Raw genomic sequence first — 21,664 nt, 5'->3', positions numbered from 1 at the left:
GGAGGGATGGAGGGATGGGTAGACTGATGGAGGGATCGGTAGAGGGATGGGTCGACTGATGGAGGGATGGGTAGAGGGATGGGTTGACTGATGGAGGGATGGGTAGAGGGATGGGTCGACTGATGGAGGGATGGGTAGAGGGATGGGTCGACTGATGGAGGGATGGGTAGACTGATGGATGGATAGGTAGAGGGATGGAGGGATGGGTAGAGAGATGGGTAGACAGATAGGTAGAGGGATGGAGGGATGGGTAGAGGGATGGAGGGATGGGTAGAGATATGGGTAGAGAGATGGGTAGAGGGATGGAGGGATGTGTGGGGGATGGATGGATGGGTAGAGAGATGGGTAGAGGGATGGGTAGAGAGATGGAGGGATGGGTTGAGGGATGGGTGGAGGGATGGAGGGATGGTAGAGGGATGGAGGGATGGGTAGAGGGATGGGTAGAGAGATGGATAGAGGGATGGAAGGATGGGTAGAGGGATGGAGGGATGGGTAGATGAATTGGTAGAAAGATGGGTAGAGGGATGGAAGGATGGGTAGAGAGATGGAGGGATGGGTTGAGGGATGGGTGGAGGGATGGAGGGATGGTAGAGGGATGGGTAGAGGGATGGAGGGATGGGTAGAGGGATGGTAGAGAGATGGGTAGAGGGATGGAGGGATGGGTAGAGGGATGGGTAGAGGGATGAGGGATGGGTAGAGGGATGGAGGGATGGGTAGAGGATGGAGGGATGGGTAGAGGGATGGAGGGATGGGTAGACGGATGGGTAGAGAGATGGGTAGAGGGATGGAGGGATGGGTAGAGGGATGGAGGGATGGGTAGAGAGATAGTTAGAGGGATGGAGGGATGGGCAGAGATATAGGGGGATGGGTAGACTGATGGAGGGATGGGTAGAGAGATAGTTAGAGGGATGGAGGGATGGGTAGAGATATAGAGGGATGGGTAGACAGATAGGTAGAGGGATGGGTAGAGAGATGGGTAGAGAGGTGGGTAGACAGATAGGTAGAGGGATGGAGGGATGGGTAGAGAGATGGGTAGACAGATAGGTAGAGGGATGGAGGGATGGGTAGAGGGATGGAGGGATGGGTAGAGGGATGGGTAGAGAGATGGTAGAGGGATCGAGGGATGGGTAGAGGGATGGGTAGAGGGATGGGTAGAGGGATGGAGGGATGGGTAGAGGGATGGAAGGATGGGTAGAGGGATGGGTAGAGAGATGGGTAGAGGGATGGAGGGATGGGTAGAGGGATGGAGGGATGGGTAGATGGATGGGTAGAGAGATGGGTAGAGGGATGGAGGGATGGGTAGAGGGATGGAGGGATGGGTAGAGGATGGAGGGATGGGGAGAGGGATGGGTAGAGAGATGGGTAGAGGGATGGAGGGATGGGTAGAGGGATGGAGGGATGGGTAGAGGGATGGAGGGATGGGTAGAGGGATGGGTAGAGAGATGGGTAGAGGGATGGAAGGATGGGTAGAGGGATGGAGGGATGGGTAGACGGATGGGTAGAGAGATGGGTAGAGGGATGGAGGGATGGGTAGAGGGATGGAGGCATGGGTAGAGAGATAGTTAGAGGGATGGAGGGATGGGCAGAGATATAGGGGGATGGGTAGACTGATGGAGGGATGGGTAGAGAGATAGTTAGAGGGATGGAGGGATGGGTAGAGATATAGAGGGATTGGTAGACAGATAGGTAGAGGGATGGGTAGAGAGATGGGTAGAGAGGTGGGTAGACAGATAGGTAGAGGGATGGAGGGATGGGTAGAGAGATGGGTAGACAGATAGGTAGATGGAGGGATGGGTAGAGGGATGGAGGGATGGGTAGAGGGATGGAGGGATGGGTAGAGGGATGATTAGAGAGATGGTAGAGGGATCGAGGGATGGGTAGAGGGATGGGTAGAGGGATGGGTAGAGGGATGGGTAGAGGGATGGAGGGATGGGTAGAGGGATGGGTAGAGAGATGGGTAGAGGGATGGAGGGATGGGTAGAGGGATGGAGGGATGGGTAGATGGATGGGTAGAGAGATGGGTAGAGGGATCGAGGGATGGGTAGAGAGATGGAGGGATGGGTAGAGGATGGAGGGATGGGGAGAGGGATGGGTAGAGAGATGGGTAGAGGGATGGAGGGATGGGTAGAGGGATGGAGGGATGGGTAGAGGGATGGGTAGAGAGATGGGTAGAGGGATGGAAGGATGGGTAGAGGGATTGAGGGATAGAGGGATGGGTAGAGAGATGGGTAGAGGGATGGAGGGATGGGTAGAGGGATGGAGGGATTGGTAGAGAGATGGGTAGAGGGATCGAGGGATGGGTAGAGGGATGGGTAGAGGGATGGAGGGATGGGTAGAGGGATGGGTAGAGGGATGGAGGGATGGGTAGAGAGATGGGTAGAGGGATGGAGGGATGGGTAGAGGGATGGAGGGATGGTAGAGAGATGGGTAGAGGGATCGAGGGATGAGTAGAGGGATGGGTAGAGGGATGGAGGGATGGGTAGAGGGATGGGTAGAGGGATGGGTAGAGAGATGGGTAGAGGGATGGAGGGATGGGTAGAGGGATGGGTAGAGGGATGGAGGGATGGAGGGATGGGTAGAGGGATGGGTAGAGGGATGGAGGGATGGGTAGAGGGATGGAGGGATGGGTAGAGGGATGGGTAGAGAGATGGGTAGAGGGATGGAGGGATGGGTAGAGGGATGGGTAGAGAGATGGGTAGAGGGATGGAGGGATGGATAGAGGGATGGGTTGAGGGATGGGTGGAGGGATGGAGGGATGGCAGAGGGATGGGTAGAGGGATGGAGGGATGGGTAGAGGGATGGTAGAGAGATGGGTAGAGGGATGGAGGGATGGGTAGAGGGATGGGTAGAGGGATGAGGGATGGGTAGAGGATGGAGGGATGGGTAGAGGATGGAGGGATGGGTAGAGGGATGGAGGGATGGGTAGACGGATGGGTAGAGAGATGGGTAGAGGGATGGAGGGATGGGTAGAGGGATGGAGGGATGGGTAGAGAGATAGTTAGAGGGATGGAGGGATGGGCAGAGATATAGGGGGATGGGTAGACTGATGGAGGGATGGGTAGAGAGATAGTTAGAGGGATGGAGGGATGGGTAGAGATATAGAGGGATGGGTAGACAGATAGGTAGAGGGATGGGTAGAGAGATGGGTAGAGAGGTGGGTAGAGAGATAGGTAGAGGGATAGAGGGATGGGTAGAGAGATGGGTAGACAGATAGGTAGAGGGATGGAGGGATGGGTAGAGGGATGGAGGGATGGGTAGAGGGATGGGTAGAGAGATGGTAGAGGGATCGAGGGATGGGTAGAGGGATGGGTAGAGGGATGGGTAGAGGGATGGAGGGATGGGTAGACGGATGGGTAGAGAGATGGGTAGAGGGATGGAGGGATGGGTAGAGGGATGGAGGGATGGGTAGAGAGATAGTTAGAGGGATGGAGGGATGGGCAGAGATATAGGGGGATGGGTAGACTGATGGATGGATGGGTAGATAGATAGTTAGAGGGATGGAGGGATGGGTAGAGATATAGAGGGATGGGTAGACAGATAGGTAGAGGGATGGGTAGAGAGATGGGTAGAGAGGTGGGTAGACAGATAGGTAGAGGGATAGAGGGATGGGTAGAGAGATGGGTAGACAGATAGGTAGAGGGATGGAGGGATGGGTAGAGGGATGGAGGGATGGGTAGAGGGATGGGTAGAGAGATGGTAGAGGGATCGAGGGTTGGGTAGAGGGATGGGTAGAGGGATGGGTAGAGAGATGGGTAGAGGGATGGAGGGATGGGTAGAGGGATGGAGGGATGGGTAGATGGATGGGTAGAGAGATGGGTAGAGGGATGGAGGGATGGGTAGAGGGATGGAGGGATGGGTAGAGGATGGAGGGATGGGGAGAGGGATGGGTAGAGAGATGGGTAGAGGGATGGAGGGATGGGTAGAGGGATGGAGGGATGGGTAGAGGGATGGAGGGATGGGTAGAGGGATGGGTAGAGAGATGGGTAGAGGGATGGAAGGATGGGTAGAGGGATGGAGGGATGGGTAGACTGATGGGTAGAGAGATGGGTAGAGGGATGGAGGGATGGGTAGAGGGATGGAGGAATGGGTAGACTGATGGAGGGATGGGTAGAGAGATAGTTAGAGGGATGGAGGGATGGGTAGAGATATAGAGGGATGGGTAGACAGATAGGTAGAGGGATGGGTAGAGAGATGGGTAGAGAGGTGGGTAGACAGATAGGTAGAGGGATGGAGGGATGGGTAGAGAGATGGGTAGACAGATAGGTAGATGGAGGGATGGGTAGAGGGATGGAGGGATGGGTAGAGGGATGGAGGGGTGGGTAGAGGGATGGGTAGAGAGATGGTAGAGGGATCGAGGGATGGGTAGAGGGATGGGTAGAGGGATGGAGGGATGGGTAGAGGGATGGGTAGAGAGATGGGTAGAGGGATGGAGGGATGGGTAGAGGGATGGAGGGATGGGTAGATGGATGGGTAGAGAGATGGGTAGAGGGATGGAGGGATGGGTAGAGGGATGGAGGGATGGGTAGAGGATGGAGGGATGGGGAGAGGGATGGGTAGAGAGATGGGTAGAGGGATGGAGGGATGGGTAGAGGGATGGGTAGAGAGATGGGTAGAGGGATGGAAGGATGGGTAGAGGGATGGAGGGATAGAGGGATGGGTAGAGAGATGGGTAGAGGGATGGAGGGATGGGTAGAGGGATGGGTAGAGGGATGGAGGGATGGGTAGAGGGATGGGTAGAGGGATGGAGGGATGGGTAGAGGGATGGGTAGAGAGATGGGTAGAGGGATGGGTAGAGGGATGGGTAGAGGGATCGAGGGATGGGTAGAGGGATGGGTAGAGGGATGGAGGGATGGGTAGAGGGATGGGTAGAGGGATGGAGGGATGGGTAGAGGGATGGGTAGAGAGATGGGTAGAGGGATGGGTAGAGGGATGGAGGGATGGTAGAGAGATGGGTAGAGGGATCGAGGGATGGGTAGAGGGATGGGTAGAGGGATGGAGGGATGGGTAGAGGGATGGGTAGAGGGATGGGTAGAGAGATGGGTAGAGGGATGGAGGGATGGGTAGAGGGATGGGTAGAGGGATGTAGGGATGGAGGGATGGGTAGAGGGATGGGTAGAGGGATGGAGGGATGGGTAGAGGGATGGGTAGAGAGATGGGTAGAGGGATGGAGGGATGGGTAGAGGGATGGGTAGAGAGATGGGTAGAGGGATGGAGGGATGGGTAGAGGGATGGGTAGAGAGATGGGTAGAGGGATGGAGGGATGGATAGAGGGATGGGTAGAGAGATGGGTAGAGGGATGGAGGGATGGATAGAGGGATGGGTAGAGGGATGGAGGGATGGGTAGAGGGATGGGTAGAGGGATGGGTAGAGAGATGGGTAGAGGGATGGAGGGATGGGTAGAGGGATGGGTGGAGGGATCGAGGGATGGGTAGAGGGATGGGTAGAGAGATGGGTAGAGGGATGGAGGGATGGGTAGAGGGATGGGTAGAGAGATGGGTAGAGAGATGGGTAGAGGGATGGAGGGATGGGTAGAGGGATGGGTAGAGGGATGGAGGAATGGGTAGAGGGATGGGTAGAGGGATGGGTAGAGGGATGGAGAGATGGGTAGAGGCAGGGAGGTAGACTGATGGAGACCCTTCTGCTAACTCTCTATTGGAGGAGAGCAGTAAGATACAGGTTAGAGAGAATTCATCATTGTTTGTCTCCTTTCTCTTTATTGTCAATACTACCAAAGTGAGTTTTTAGTTTTTTTTACATGAACTGTTGTGAAGTGCTGTACAGTAACCCGGCCTCAAACAGCAAACACAAGCACAGTGGAAAGGAACACATTCATAGAAAGACAAAACCTTGAGAGGAGATAGTTCTATGTTTGTTCCCAGAGAGCTGCAGAATGACAGTACTCAGATAGACCATTCATAATGACAGTACTCAGACAGACCGTTCATAATGACAGTAGTTAGACAGACCATTCATAATGACAGTACTCAGACAGACCATTCATAATGACAGTAGTTAGACAGACCATTCATAATGACAGTACTCAGACAGACCGTTCATAATGACAGTACTCAGATAGACCATTCATAATGGCAGTACTCAGACAGACCATTCATAATGACAGTACTCAGACAGACCATTCATAATGACAGTACTCAGACAGACCATTCATAATGACAGTACTCAGACAGACCATTCAGAATGACAGTACTCAGACAGACCATTCAGAATGACAGTACTCAGACCATTCATAATGACAGTACTCAGACCATTCATAATGACAGTACTCAGACAGACCATTCATAATGACAGTACTCAGATAGACCATTCATAATGACAGTACTCAGATAGACCATTCATAATGACAGTACTCAGATAGACCATTCATAACGACAGTACTCAGACAGACCATTCATAATGACAGTACTCAGACAGACCATTCAGAATGACAGTACTCAGACCATTCATAATGACAGTACTCAGACCATTCATAATGACAGTACTCAGACAGACCATTCATAATGACAGTACTCAGATAGACCATTCATAATGACAGTACTCAGACCATTCATAATGACAGTACTCAGACAGACCATTCATAATGACAGTACTCAGATAGACCATTCATAATGACAGTACTCAGACAGACCATTCATAATGACAGTACTCAGACAGACCATTCATAATGACAGCACTCAGACAGACCATTCATAATGACAGTACTCAGACATACCATTCATAATGACAGTACTCAGACAGCCCATTCATAATGACAGTACTCAGACATACCATTCATAATGACAGTACTCAGACATACCATTCATAATGACAGTACTCAGACAGACCATTCAAAATGACAGCACTCAGACAGACCATTCATAAAAACAGCATTCAGAAACTCAGAGAGCTCTTTCACAGAAGAGGCAGTGATGTTCTGCTGAATGTTGTTGACGCTGTCTGCCTTTGGAAAAACCTTGAAGGCTTCTCACAGCGGGACAACAACAAAAAACATTCATTTGAAATGTCACACCTAAGCACAGTGCATTTCACCAGAGGAGGTAGTATTTATCTTTAAAACACACTTCGCTATCCAATCCAAGAATTCCTCTTTCCTCCTCCACAATCGTCCTGTACCCATCTAGCCCTACCGGATGTCTCTTCAGGCATTATCTTTGGCCAGCCCCTCATCACTCAGGACCTCAGAGTGTTAATGAAATCCAGAGGAGAGAAGAGAACCATCCTGTCAGTTGTATTCCAGGCATGAATCAGCCCTGGGGTCACGGGGGTCACGGCTTCACCTCAGTCTGTCGTTATATTGCAGCCATTCCCCCGTTGTGATTCTAAACGTCCAGAGATGATCCAACCCTGATCCTTCCTCTGACATCCATCCCTTGTCCCTGTTCCCCCTCATACAGCATTCCTAATGGTAGTCAGAGAGGGACAGGGAGCGCACACGCACGCACGCAAGCACACACACACACACACACACACACACACACACACACACACACACACACACACACATACACACACACACGCACGCACACACACACGCACCAGTGTGGAGCAGGGACCCTATGACATACCATGCAGTCCTAATAGCACACAGCACTGCGCAGGACAGGAAGCTTCTCTCTCCTCCTCTCCTCTCCTCTCCTCTCCTCTCCTCTCCTCTCCTCTCCTCTCCTCTCCTCTCCTACTCTCTCTTCTCCTCTCCTACTCTCTCCTCTCCCACTCTCTCCTCTCCTCTCCATCTCTCTCATCTCCTCTCCCACTCTCTCCTACTCTCTCCACTCAACCATTATCTCTCCTCTCCTACTCTCTCCTCTCCACCTCTCTTCTCCTACTCTCTCCTCTCCTATCCACCTCTCCTCTCCTACTCTCTCCTCTCCTCTTCACCTCTCCTTTCCACCTCTCCTCTCCACCTCTCTCCTCTCCTCTCCTCTCCACCTATCCTCTCCTACTCTCTCCTCTCCTCTTCACCTCTCCTCTCCACCTCTCTCCTCTCCTCTCCTCTCCTCTCCACCTCTCCTCTGCTACTCTCTCCTCTCCTCTTCACCTCTCTTTTCCACCTCTCCTCTCCACCTCTCTCCTCTCCTCTCCACCTCTCCTCTGCTACTCTCTCCTCTCCTACTCTCTCCTCTCCTCCCTCTGCGCTCATATCCTCTCCTCTCCTCTCCTCTCCTCTCCTCTCCTCTCCTCTCCTCTCTACCTCCTCTTCTCTCCTCTCATCTCCTCTCCACCTCTCTTCTCCTCTCCTTTTCACCTCTGTCATCTCCACTTCTTTCCTCTCATCTCTACCTCCTCTTCTCTCCTCTCATCTCCTCTCCTCCTCTCCTTTTCACCTCTCCCCACTCTTATCCACCTCTCTCCTCCCTCATCCATTAGTCATTCTGCAGATAATCTTCTTTCTAATGATCCTAAACCTCCTTCACTCTCAAACGCTGTGACTTTGACATCAGAGCGACCAGCCTCATCAGACCGGCTGTGATTCTCATTCATTACTGTGGCTCTGACTGAAACCCTGCAGAGTCTCATGATGATGCAATGGACAGGCTGAAGGCTCACACTCAGACTCATCTATTATTATTGTTATTATTGTTATTATTATTATTGTTATTATTATTATTGTTATTATTGTTATTATTATTATTATTGTTATTATTATTGGTGCTATTATTAGTTTGTTGTTATTATTATTATTGTTATTATTATTATTATTATTATTATCAATATTATTATTATTATTGTTATTATTATTATTGTTGTTATTATTATTATTGCTATTATTATTATTGTTGTTATTATTATTATTATTATTATCAATATTATAGTTACTATTATTATGACTAGTGTTAGTGTTATTATTGTTATTGTTATTGGTAGTGTTAGTATTATTATTGGTTATTATTATTATTGTTGTTATTATTATCAATATTATAGTTATTATTATTATTACTATTGTCAGTGTTTTATTATTATTGTTATTATTATCACTGCTAGTGTTATTATTGTTATTATTATTATTGTTAGTGTTATTATTGTTATTATTATTATTGTTATTATTATTGTTAGTATTATTATTGGTTATTATTATTATTGTCAGTGTTATTATTATTGTTGTTATTATTATTGTTAGTATTACTATTGTTGTTATTATTATTTTTGTTATTATTATCATTGCTAGTGTTATTATTGTTATTATTATTATTGTTATTATTATGGTTAGTGTTACTATTGTTATTATTATTGTTAGTGTTACTATTGTTACTGTTATTATTGTTATTATTATTATTGTTGTTATTATTGTTAGTATTATTATTGTTAGTATTATTATTATTATTATTGTTGTTGTTATTAGGGTTGTCCTTGGTTAATGAAATGACAAAACATTACTAATAGGGATGTGTGGTGGATTGGAGGGATGTGTGGTGGATTGGAGGGATGTGTGGTGGATTGGAGGGATGTGTGGTGGATTGGAGGGATGTGGGGTGGATTGGAGGGATGTGTGGTGGATTGGAGGGACGTGTGGTGGATTGGAGGGATGTGTGGTGGATTGGAGGGATGTGTGGTGGATTGGAGGGATGTGTGGGGGATTGGAGGGATGTGGGGTGGATTGGAGGGATGTGTGGTGGATTGGAGGGATGTGTGGTGGATTGGAGGGATGTGGGGTGGATTGGAGGGATGTGTGGTGGATTGGAGGGATGTGTGGTGGATTGGAGGGATGTGTGGTGGATTGGAGGGATGTGTGGTGGATTGGAGGGATGTGTGGTGGATTGGAGGGATGTGGGGTGGATTGGAGGGATGTGTGGTGGATTGGAGGGATGTGTGGTGGATTGGAGGGATGTGGGGTGGATTGGAGGGATGTGTGGTGGATTGGAGGGTGTGGTGGATGTGTGGTGGATTGGAGGGATGTGTGGTGGATTGGAGGGATGTGTGGTGGATGTGGATTGGGATGTGTGGGTGGATTGGAGGGATGTGTGGTGGATTGGAGGGATGTGTGGTGGATTGGAGGGATGTGTGGTGGATTGGAGGGATGTGTGGTGGATTGGAGGGATGTGTGGTGGATTGGAGGGATGTGTGGTGGATTGGAGGGATGTGTGGTGGATTGGAGGGATGTGTGGTGGATTGGAGGGATGTGTGGTGGATTGGGGAAATGGTTGATGCCGTGCAGCTGGAGGGATGTGTGGTGGATTGGGGAAATGGTTGAAGCCGTGCAGCTGGAGGGATGTGTGGTGGATTGGGGAAATGGTTGAAGCCGTGCAGCTGGAGGGATGTGTGGTGGATTGGGGAAATGGTTGATGCCGTGCAGCTGGAGGGATGTGTGGTGGATTGGGGAAATGGTTGATGCCGTGCAGCTGGAGGGATGTGTGGTGGATTGGGGAAATGGTTGAAGCTGTGCAGCTGGAGGGATGTGTGGTGGATTGGGGAAATGGTTGATGCCGTGCAGCTGGAGGGATGTGTGGTGGAAACTGTAAATAATCTACTACGTATTTCTCACAACTCATTTTGCTCCCAGTCACAAGGTGAAATATTTAGGCTCCATGTGGAAGTCCACAAGACGACCAAAGGAAATGAAACTCAGACTACAGCCAACGCTGTAGATCATATCCAACGCTATGGTAGATCATATCCAACGCCAACGCTATGGTAGATCATATCCAACACCAACGCTATGGTAGATCATATCCAATGCCAACGCTATGGTAGATCATATTCAACACCAACGCTATGGTAGATCATATCCAACGGCAACGCTATGTTAGATCATATCCAACGCTATGGTAGATCATATCCAACGCCAACGCTATGGTAGATCATATCCAACGGCAACGCTATGTTAGATCATATCCAACGCTATGGTAGATCATATCCAACGCCAACGCTATGTTAGATCATATCCAACACTATGGTAGATCATATCCAACGCCAACGCTATGGTAGATCATATCCAACGCCAACGCTATGTTAGATCATATCCAACGCCAACGCTATGGTAGATCATATCCAACGCTATGGTAGATCATATCCAACGCCAACGCCATGGTAGATCATATCCAACGCCAACGCTATGGTAGATCATATCCAACGCCAACGCTATGGTAGATCATATCCAACGCCAACGCTATGGTAGATCATATCCAACGCTATGGTAGATCATATCCAACGCCAACGCTATGGTAGATCATATCCAACGCCAACGCTATGTTAGATCATATCCAACGCCAACGCTATGGTAGATCATATCCAACGCTATGGTAGATCATATCCAACGCCAACGCTATGGTAGATCATATCCAACGCCAACGCTATGGTAGATCATATCCAACGCTATGGTAGATCATATCCAACGCCAACGCTATGTTAGATCATATCCAACGCCAACGCTATGGTAGATCATATCCAACGCCAACGCTATGGTAGATCATATCCAACGCCAACGCTATGGTAGATCATATCCAACGCTATGGTAGATCATATCCAACGCCAACGCTATGTTAGATCATATCCAACGCCAACGCTATGGTAGATCATATCCAACGCTATGGTAGATCATATCCAACGCCAACGCTATGGTAGATCATATCCAACGCCAACGCTATGGTAGATCATATCCAACGCTATGGTAGATCATATCCAACGCCAACGCCATGGTAGATCATATCGAAAAGCATCACAATAATCATGTACATTACTTGATATTCCAAAACATATTTAGTAATTACATTGAAGATAAATTAATGGATCAGCAGAACGGCCAAATCAAATACGACTCCAAATTGTATTTACATTTTTTTGGCGTAAACATTCGTCCTTTTTGATATCGTGAACGGTATCGATCTTCTCTCTGTGAAGTTTCTAGAAAGTAGTGAAACTAGCGTTCTGACTCTGTAATGTCCCCCTCGAGCGCTGAATTAAGAAGCACTTTCCATATTCATCAGATTTCCCTGTTGCTCATAGTCCACTTTCTCAGCTACAGATGGTTCATTAGTGGTTTCAAATTCAAACCAGTATCTTTATTCATGTAAATATGAAGATAAACAAAAAAAAACTGCAAGTTATATGACAATGTGTGTACGTTGTCATTAGAGCACAACATTAGTTAGACTGTAGGGGGTACTACTGCCTGACTCACCAGTCCATCCAGCCAGACAGCGACAGTCGCCTCTCACAGGACTGTAGGGGGTACTACTGCCTGAGTCACCAGTCCATCCAGCCAGACAGTGACAGTCACCTCTCACAGGACTGTAGGGGGTACTACTGCCTGACTCACCAGTCCATCCAGCCAGACAGCGACAGTCGCCTCTCACAGGACTGTAGGGGGTACTACTGCCTGACTCACCAGTCCATCCAGCCAGACAGTGACAGTCACCTCTCACAGGACTGTAGGGGGTACTATTGCCTGACTCACCAGTCCATCCAGCCAGACAGCGACAGTCACCTCTCACTGGACTGTAGGGGGTACTACTGCCTAACTCACCAGTCCATCCATCCAGCCAGACAGCGACAGTCACCTCTCACAGCACTGTAGGGGGTACTACTGCCTGACTCACCAGTCCATCCAGCCAGACAGCGACAGTCACCTCTCACAGCACTGTAGGGGGTACTACTGCCTGACTCACCAGTCCATCCAGCCAGACAGCGACAGTCACCTCTCACAGGACTATAGGGGGTACTACTGCCTGACTCACCAGTCCATCCAGCCAGACAGCGACAGTCACCTCTCAAAGGACTGTAGGGGGTACTACTGCCTAACTCACCAGTCCATCCAGCCAGACAGTGACAGTCACCTCTCACAGGACTGTAGGGGGTACTATTGCCTGACTCACCAGTCCATCCAGCCAGACAGCGACAGTCACCTCTCACTGGACTGTAGGGGGTACTACTGCCTAACTCACCAGTCCATCCATCCAGCCAGACAGCGACAGTCACCTCTCACAGCACTGTAGGGGGTACTAATGCCTGACTCACCAGTCCATCCAGCCAGACAGCGACAGTCACCTCTCACAGCACTGTAGGGGGTACTACTGCCTGACTCACCAGTCCATCCAGCCAGACAGCGACAGTCACCTCTCAAAGGACTGTAGGGGGTACTACTGCCTAACTCACCAGTCCATCCAGCCAGACAGCGACAGTCACCTCTCACAGGACTGTAGGGGGTACTACTGCCTAACTCACCAGTCCATCCAGCCAGACAGCGACAGTCACCTCTCACAGGGTCACAGCCATCGGCATGGATACAGTCACACTGCTCTCGACACTGTTCTCCATACGTGCCCTCCTGAAAACAGCAACGTTAACATTACACCAAACATTTCCGTTCATATACTGTATATAGGCTTATACGTTTCAGATAGACCTCCCTCTCTCTCTCTCTCTCTCTCTCTCTCTGTCTCTCTCTCTCCTCTCTCTCTCTCTCTCTCACTCTCTCTCTCTCTCTCCCTCCTCTCTCTCTCTCTCTCTCTATGTCTCTCTCTCTCCTCTCTCTCTCTCTCTCTCTCTGTCACACTCTCTCCTCTCTCTCTCTCTCTCTCTCTCTCTCTCTTCCCCCTCTCTCTCTCTCTTCCCCCTCTCTCTCTCTCTCTCATCTATATATCTACCTCAAATACCTCATTATAATCTATCCTGATGCCTAGTCACTTTACCCTGCCTTCATGTACATATCTACCTCAAATACCTCATTATTATCTATCCTGATGGCTAGTCACTTTACCCTGCCTTCATGTACATATCTACCTCAAATACCTCATTATTATCTATCCTGATGTCTAGTCACTTTACCCTGCCTTCATGTACATATCTACCTCAAATACCTCATTATTATCTATCCTGATGGCTAGTCACTTTACCCTGCTTTCATGTACATATCTACCTCAAATACCTCATTATTATCTATCCTGATGCCTAGTCACTTTACCCTGCCTTCATGTACATATCTATCACAAATACCTGGTACCTTTGCACATTGATCTGGGGGGGGGGCAATGCAAATAGTCTGGATAGCCATTAGATTAGATATTCAGGAGTCTTATTGCTTGGGGGTAGAAGCTGTTTAGATGCCTCTTAGACATAGACTTGGCACTCCGGTACCGCTTGCCGTGCAGTAGCATAGAGAACAGTCTATGACTAGGGTGGCTTCAGTCATTGACAATTTTTAGGGCCTTCTGACACCGCCTGGTATAGAGGTCCTGGATGGCAGGAAGCTTGTCCCCAGTGATGTTCTGGGCCGTTCGCTCTATCCTCTGTAGTGCCTTGTGGCCGGCGGCCCGAGCAGTTGCCATACCAGGCAGTGATGCAACCTGTCAGGATGCTTTCGATGGTGCAGCTGTAGAACCTTTTGAGGATCTGAGAACCCATGCCAAATCTTTTCTGTCTCCTGAGGGGGAATAGGTTTTGTCGTGCCCTCTTCACGATTGTCTTGGTGTGCTTGGACCATGTTAGTTTGTTGGTGATGTAGACACCAAGGAAGTGGAAGCTCTCAACCTGCTCCACTGCAACCCCGTCGATAAGAATGGGGGCGTGCTCTGTCCTCCTTTTCCTGTAGTCCACAATCATCTCCTTTGTCTTGATCACGTTGAGGGAGAGGTTGTTGTCCTGGCACCACACTGCCAGGTCTCTGACCTCCTCCCTGTAGGCTGTCTCATCGTTGTCGATGATCAGGCCTACCACTGTTGTGTCGTCTGCAAACTTAATGATGGGGTTGCAGTCGTGCCTGGCCGTGCAGTCATGAGTGAACAGGGAGTACAGGAGGGGACTGAGCACGCACCCCTGAGGGGCCCCTGTGTTGAGGATCAGCGTGGCAGATGTGATGTTACCTACCCTTACCACCTGGGGGTGGCCAGTCAGGAAGTCCAAGATCCAGTTGCAGAGGGAGGTGTTAAGTCCCAGGGTCCTTAGCTTAGTGATGATCTTTGAGGGCACTATGGTGTTGAACGCTGAACTGTAGTCAATGAATAGCATTCTCACATAGGTGTTCCTTTTGTCCAGGTTGGAAAGGGCAGTGTGGGATTGAGATTGCATCATCTGTGGATCTGTTGGCAGGTTACCTTAGTGTTCTTGGGCACAGAGACTATGGTGGTCTGCTTGAAACATGTTGGTATTACAGACTCAGGAGTTCTGACACCGCCTGGTATAGAGGCGTAAGGGAGAGGTTGAAAATGTCAGTGAAGACACTTACCAGATGGTCTGCGCATGCTCGCAATACATAATCCGTCTGGCCCTGCGGCCTTGTGAATGTTGACCTGTTTATAGAACTAGCCTTTAGCTCAGTGCGGATGTTGCCTGTAATCCATGGCTTCTGGTTGGGGTATGTACGTACGGTCACTGCGGGGACGACGTCATCGATGCACTTATTGATAAAGTCAGTGACTGATGTGGTGTACTTCTCAATGCCATCGGAGGAATCCCAGAACATGTTCCAGTCTGTACTAGCAAAACAGTCCTGTAGTTTAGCATCTGCTTCATCTGACCACTTTTTTATTGATCTAGTCACTGGTGCTTCCTGCTTTAATTTTTGCTTGTAAGCAGGAATCAGGAGGATAGAATAATGGTCAGATTTGCCAGATGGAGGCCGAGGGAGAGCTTTGTATGCGTCTCTGTGTGTGGAGTAAAGGTGGTCTAGAGGGAGAGGTTTGTATGTGTCTCTGTGTGTGGAGTAAAGGTGGTCCAGAGTTTCTTCCCTCTGGTTGCACATTTTTACATGCTGATAGAAATTAAGTAAAACTGATTTAAGTTTCCCTGCATTAAAGTCCCCAGCTACTAGGAGCGCTGCCTCTGGGTGAGCGTTTTCCTGTTTGCTTAGGGCGGAATACAGCTCATTCAATGCAGCCAACCTCTGACTGTGGTGGAATGTACAGCTACGAAAAATAGCTCTAGTCTTGTGTATTTTATTTTATTCCTATTGAGTGACTATATTCTGTATCGTTGGGAAGTGCTCGTAAATAAGCATTTCATGCTAAAGTCTACACCAGTTTTATGGGGCGGATGTGACCAATAACATGTGATTTGTTTGATCTCTCTCTCTCTCTCTCTCTCTCTCTCTCTCTCTCTCTCTCTCTCTCTCTCCCTCTCCTTCTCTCTCTCTCTCCCTCTCCCTCACTCTGCCTCTCTCTCTCGCTCTGTCTCTCTCTCTCTCTCGCTCTCTCTCTCTCTCTCTTACTCACGGGACAGGTTGTGTCACAGTACTCGTCCATCCAGCCGGGGGCGCAGGTACAGGTTCCATTGCCCGGGTCACAGGCCGCCCCGTTGGCACACAGGCACGTCTGATTACAGTTCAGACCCCAGGTATCACTGGAGCACGGGATGGTACAATCCACACCCTGCCAACCTGGAGAGGACAGGAGGAGTGGGAGGAAGGGTTGCGAGAAGAGAGGGGAACAAGGGTAGAAGTAGAGAATGAGGAAGAGGAGAAGGGAACGAGGGTAGAAGGAGAGAATGAGGAAGAGGAGAGGGGAAAGAGGGTAGAAGGAGAGAATGAGGAAGAGGAGAGAGGAAAGAGGGTAGAAGGAGAGAATGAGGAAGAGGAGAAGGGAACGAAGGTAGAAGGAGAGAATGAGGAAGAGGAGAGGGGAACGAGGGTAGAAGGAGAGAATGAAGAAGAGGAGAGGGGAACGAGGGTAGAAGGAGAGAATGAGGAAGAGGAGAGGGGAAAGAGGGTAGAAGGAGAGAATGAGGAAGAGGAGAGGGGAACGAGGGTAGAAGGAGAGAATGAAGAAGAGGAGAGGGGAACGAGGGTAGAAGGAGAGAATGAGGAAGAGGAGAGGGGAAAGAGAGTGGAAGGAGAGCATGAGGAAGAGGTTCCAGTTACCGGTCCCTGAAGGATTCCTCAATTCTGAAATCGCAACATTTTTGACAAAATCAACAATGCTCTCTGCATATTATGTGAGGGTTTGTAAATTTGACCACTCAGCACACTATTTCAGCATAAAACTGACCAATCAGCACACTATTTCAGCATACAACTGACCAATCAGCACACTATTACCTCATAAAACAGTCACATCATCGCAATATTATCGCATAAAACGGACCCCATCACCGCAGTACAAGAAGAGGGTTCGCAATTTCAACCAACCACCACACATTTACCTCATAACATGGTTCAATCAAACCAAACGTCAACGATCTGTTTCCGTTGTCATGGCATTCTGTCAATGTCAATGTCAGAATTGTAGCAGATAAATCCAACAACTGTGCTGAGTGACTGTATGAATGAGCTCTTCAGGAATACAGAACAGATCTACACTGCAGATCTATAACTTCACTCTCTACACTGCAGATCTATAACTTCACTCTCTACACTGCAGATCTACAACTTCACTCTCTACACTGCAGATCTACAACTTCACTCTCTACACTGCAGCTCTATAACTTCACTCTCTACACTGCAGATCTACAACTTCACTCTCTACACTGCAGATCTACAACTTCACTCTCTACACGGCAGATCTACAACTTCACTCTCTACACGGCAGATCTACAACTTCACTCTCTACACTGCAACACAACTTCACTCTCTACACGGCAGATCTACAACTTCACTCTCTACACGGCAGATCTACAACTTCACTCTCTACACTGCAACACAACTTCACTCTCTACACTGCAGATCTACAACTTCACTCTCTACACTGCAACACAACTTCACTCTCTACACGGCAGATCTACAACTTCACTCTCTACACGGCAGATCTACAACTTCACTCTCTACACGGCAGATCTACAACTTCACTCTCTACACGGCAGATCTACAACTTCACTCTCTACACTGCAACACAACTTCACTCTCTACACGGCAGATCTACAACTTCACTCTCTACACGGCAGATCTACAACTTCACTCTCTACACGGCAGATCTACAACTTAACTCTCTACACTGCAGATCTACAACTTCACTCTCTACACTGCAACACAACTTCACTCTTTACACTGCAGATCTACAACTTCACTGTCTACACTGCAGATCTACAACTTCACTCTCTACACTGCAGATCTACAACTTCACTCTCTACACGGCAGATCTACAACTTCACTCTCTACACGGCAGATCTACAACTTAACTCTCTACACTGCAGATCTACAACTTCACTCTCTACACTGCAGATCTACAACTTCACTCTCTACACTGCAACACAACTTCACTCTCTACACTGCAGATCTACAACTTCACTGTCTACACTGCAGATCTACAACTTCACTCTCTACACTGCAGATCTACAACTTCACTCTCTACAGTGCAGATCTACAACTTCCCTCTCTACACTGCAGATCTACAACTTCACTCTCTACACTGCAGATCTACAACTTCACTCTCTACACTGCAGATCTACAACTTCACTCTCTACACTGCAACACAACTTCACTCTCTACACTGCAGATCTACAACTCCACTCTCTACACTGCAGATCTACAACTTCACTCTCTACACTGCAGATCTACAACTTCACTCTCTACACTGCAGATCTACAACGTCACTCTCTACACTGCAGCACAACTTCACTCTCTACATTGCAGATATACAACTTCACTCTCTACACTGCAGATCTACAACTTCACTCTCTAAACTGCAGATATACAACTTCACTCTCTACATTGCAGATCTACAACTTCACTCTCTGTCCAGCAGCACAACTTCACTCTCTACACTGCAGATCTACAACTTCACTCTCTACACTGCAGATCTACAACTTCACTCTCTATACTGCAGATATACAACTTCAATCTCTACACTGCAGATCTACAACTTCACTCTCTACACTGCAGATATACAACTTCACTCTCTACACTGCAGATCTACAACTTCACTCTCTACACTGCAGATCTACAACTTCACTATCTACACTGCAGATCTACAACTTCACTCTCTACACTGCACATCTACAACGTCACTCTCTACACTGCAGATATACAACTTCACGCTCTACACTGCAGATCTACAACTTCACTTTCTACACTGCAGATCTACAACTTTACTCTCTGTCCTGCAGATATACAACTTCACTCTCTACACTGCAGATCTACAACTTCACTCTCTACACTGGAACACAACTTCACTCTCTAAACTGCAGATCTACAACTTCACTCTCTACACTGCAGAACTACAACTTCACTCTCTACACTGCAGATCTACAACTTCACTCTCTACACTGCAGATCTACAACTTCACTCTCTACACGGCAGATCTACAACTTCACTCTCTACACGGCAGATCTACAACTTCACAATCTACACTGCAGATCTACAACTTCACTCTCTACACTGCAGATCTACAACTTCACTCTCTACACAGCAGATCTACAACTTCACTCTCTGTCCTGCAGCACAACTTCACTCTCTGTACTTTATATACTATCTGTTCTGTACTCTATATACTCTCTATACTCTCTGTACTCTATATACTCTCTGTACTGTACTCTATGTACTCTCTATACTGTACTCCATATACTGCTCTATATACTCTATATACTATCTGTATTGTACTCTATATACTCTCTATACGGTACTCTCTGTACTCTATATACTCTATGTACTGTACTCTATCTACTCTCTACTGTACTCTATATTCTCTATGTACTGTACTCTATATATTGTCTGTACTCTATATACTCTCTATACTGTACTCTATATACTCTCTGTGCTGTACTCTATATACTCTCTATACTCTCTGTACTCTATATACTCTCTGTACTGTACTCTATATACTCTCTATACTGTACTCTATATAGTCTCTATACTGTACTCTATATACTCAATATACTCTCTGTATTTTACTCTATATACTCTATATACTCTATATACTCTCTATACTGTACTCGTATACTCTATATACTCTCTATACAGTACTCTCTGTACTCTATATACTCTCTGTACTGTACTCTATATACTCTCTGTACTCTATATACTATGTTCTGTACTCTATATACTCTCTATACTCTCTGTACTCTATATACTCTCTGTACTCTATATACTCTCTGTTCTGTACTCTATATACTCTCTGTACTCTTTATACTCTCTGTTCTGTACTCTCTGTACAGTAATATCTGTAATATCTGTACTATACTCTCTTTACTGTACACTATATACTCTCTGTACTCTATATACTCTCTGTACTGTACTCTCTGTACAGTAATATCTGTAATATCTGTACTATACTCTCTTTACTGTACTCTATATACTCTCTGTACTCTATATACTCTCTGTACTCTCTATACTCTCTGTTCTGTACTCTCTATACTCTCTGTTCTGTACTCTATATACTCTCTGTACTCTATATACTCTCTGTACTGTACTCTCTGTACAGTAATATCTGTAATATCTGTACTATACTCTCTTTACTGTACACTATATACTCTCTGTACTCTATATACTCTCTGTACTGTACTTTCTGTACAGTAATATCTGTAATATTTGCACTCTACTCTCTTTACTGTACTCCCCACCAACAGCCCCAATGGTCAACAATATAATGAGCCCAGACTAAATACAGACAAGGTACAGTGAATACAAAGTAACTCAGTCCTTAACATACAGGGCAAACCCTGACAAACCCTGACCAACCCTGACAAACCCCTGACAAACCCTGACAAACCCCTGACAAACCCTGACAAACCCCTGACAAACCCTGACAAACCCCTGACAAACCCCGACCAACCCTGACAAACCCCTGATAAACCCCTGATAAACCCCTGACAAACCCCTGATAAACCCCTGACAAACCCTGACAAACCCCTGACAAACCCCGACCAACCCTGACCAACCCTGACCAACCCTGACCAACCCTGACAAACCCTGACAAAAGACTGACAAACCCTGACAAACCCTGACAAACCCCTGACAAACTCCTGACAAACCCCTGACAAACCCTGACAAACCCCTGACAAACCCCTGACAAACCCCTGACAAAACCCTGACAAACCCCTGACAAACCCTGACAAACCCCTGACAAACCCTGACAAACCCCTAACAAACCCTGACAAACCCTGACAAACCCTGACAAACCCCTGACAAACCCTGACAAACCCCTGTCAAACCCCTAACAAACCCTGACAAACCCTGACCAACCCCTGATAAACCCTGACAAACCCTGACAAACCCCTGACAAAACCCTGACAAACCCTGACAAACCCTGACCAACCCTGACAAACCCTGACAAACCCCTGACAAACCCTGACAAACCCCTGACAAACCCCTGACAAACCCCGACAAACCCCTGACAAACCCCTGACAAACCCTGACAAACCCTGACAAACCCCTGACAAACCCTGACAAACCCTGACAAACCCTGACCAACCCCTGATAAACCCCTGACAAACCCTGACAAACCCTGACCAACCCCCCTGCTCAACCAAAATCACATCTCGCTCTAAGCTCCACACTCTCACTCCAGAATCAATCACATCTCGCGTCTACAGAACACATGAAACAGATTGTTTATACTCTGTGTGTATGTAGAAGTTATCTGAGCTTTGTCAACTGTAGGATGACGGTTATTATACGTGCATGTAGAAGTTATCTGAGAGCTATACAGTGTAATCAGAGGACTGTGGGACTGAGACAGCCACCCACACTCTCTCTCAGAACTTCTCGGAGCTGAGCGGAGCGTCGTTCCCAGAGATCCACTCTGATGTCTGTCTTTAATTACCCATGATTCCCTGGGAGATTCCAAGC

At 47.7% G+C, this 21,664-nt stretch overlaps 1 protein-coding gene across 1 annotated transcript in view; it reads right to left on the bottom strand.

Annotated features, from left to right (window-relative positions):
- The window catches only part of LOC139412477 (multiple epidermal growth factor-like domains protein 11), a 204,517-nt gene that overhangs the window by 53,417 nt on the left and 129,436 nt on the right, over positions 1-21,664 (bottom strand). The window contains exons 8-9 of the mRNA XM_071159266.1: positions 16,161-16,324; positions 13,177-13,279 (exon numbers count right to left, since the gene is read on the bottom strand). Coding sequence (XP_071015367.1) covers positions 13,177-13,279; positions 16,161-16,324 — 267 coding nt within the window. The remainder of the gene's footprint in view (positions 1-13,176; positions 13,280-16,160; positions 16,325-21,664) is intronic.

Source organism: Oncorhynchus clarkii, chromosome 6, assembly GCF_045791955.1.
Source record: "Oncorhynchus clarkii lewisi isolate Uvic-CL-2024 chromosome 6, UVic_Ocla_1.0, whole genome shotgun sequence".
Lineage (NCBI taxonomy): Eukaryota > Metazoa > Chordata > Actinopteri > Salmoniformes > Salmonidae > Oncorhynchus > Oncorhynchus clarkii.
This window is presented reverse-complemented; position numbering and strand designations above follow the sequence as displayed.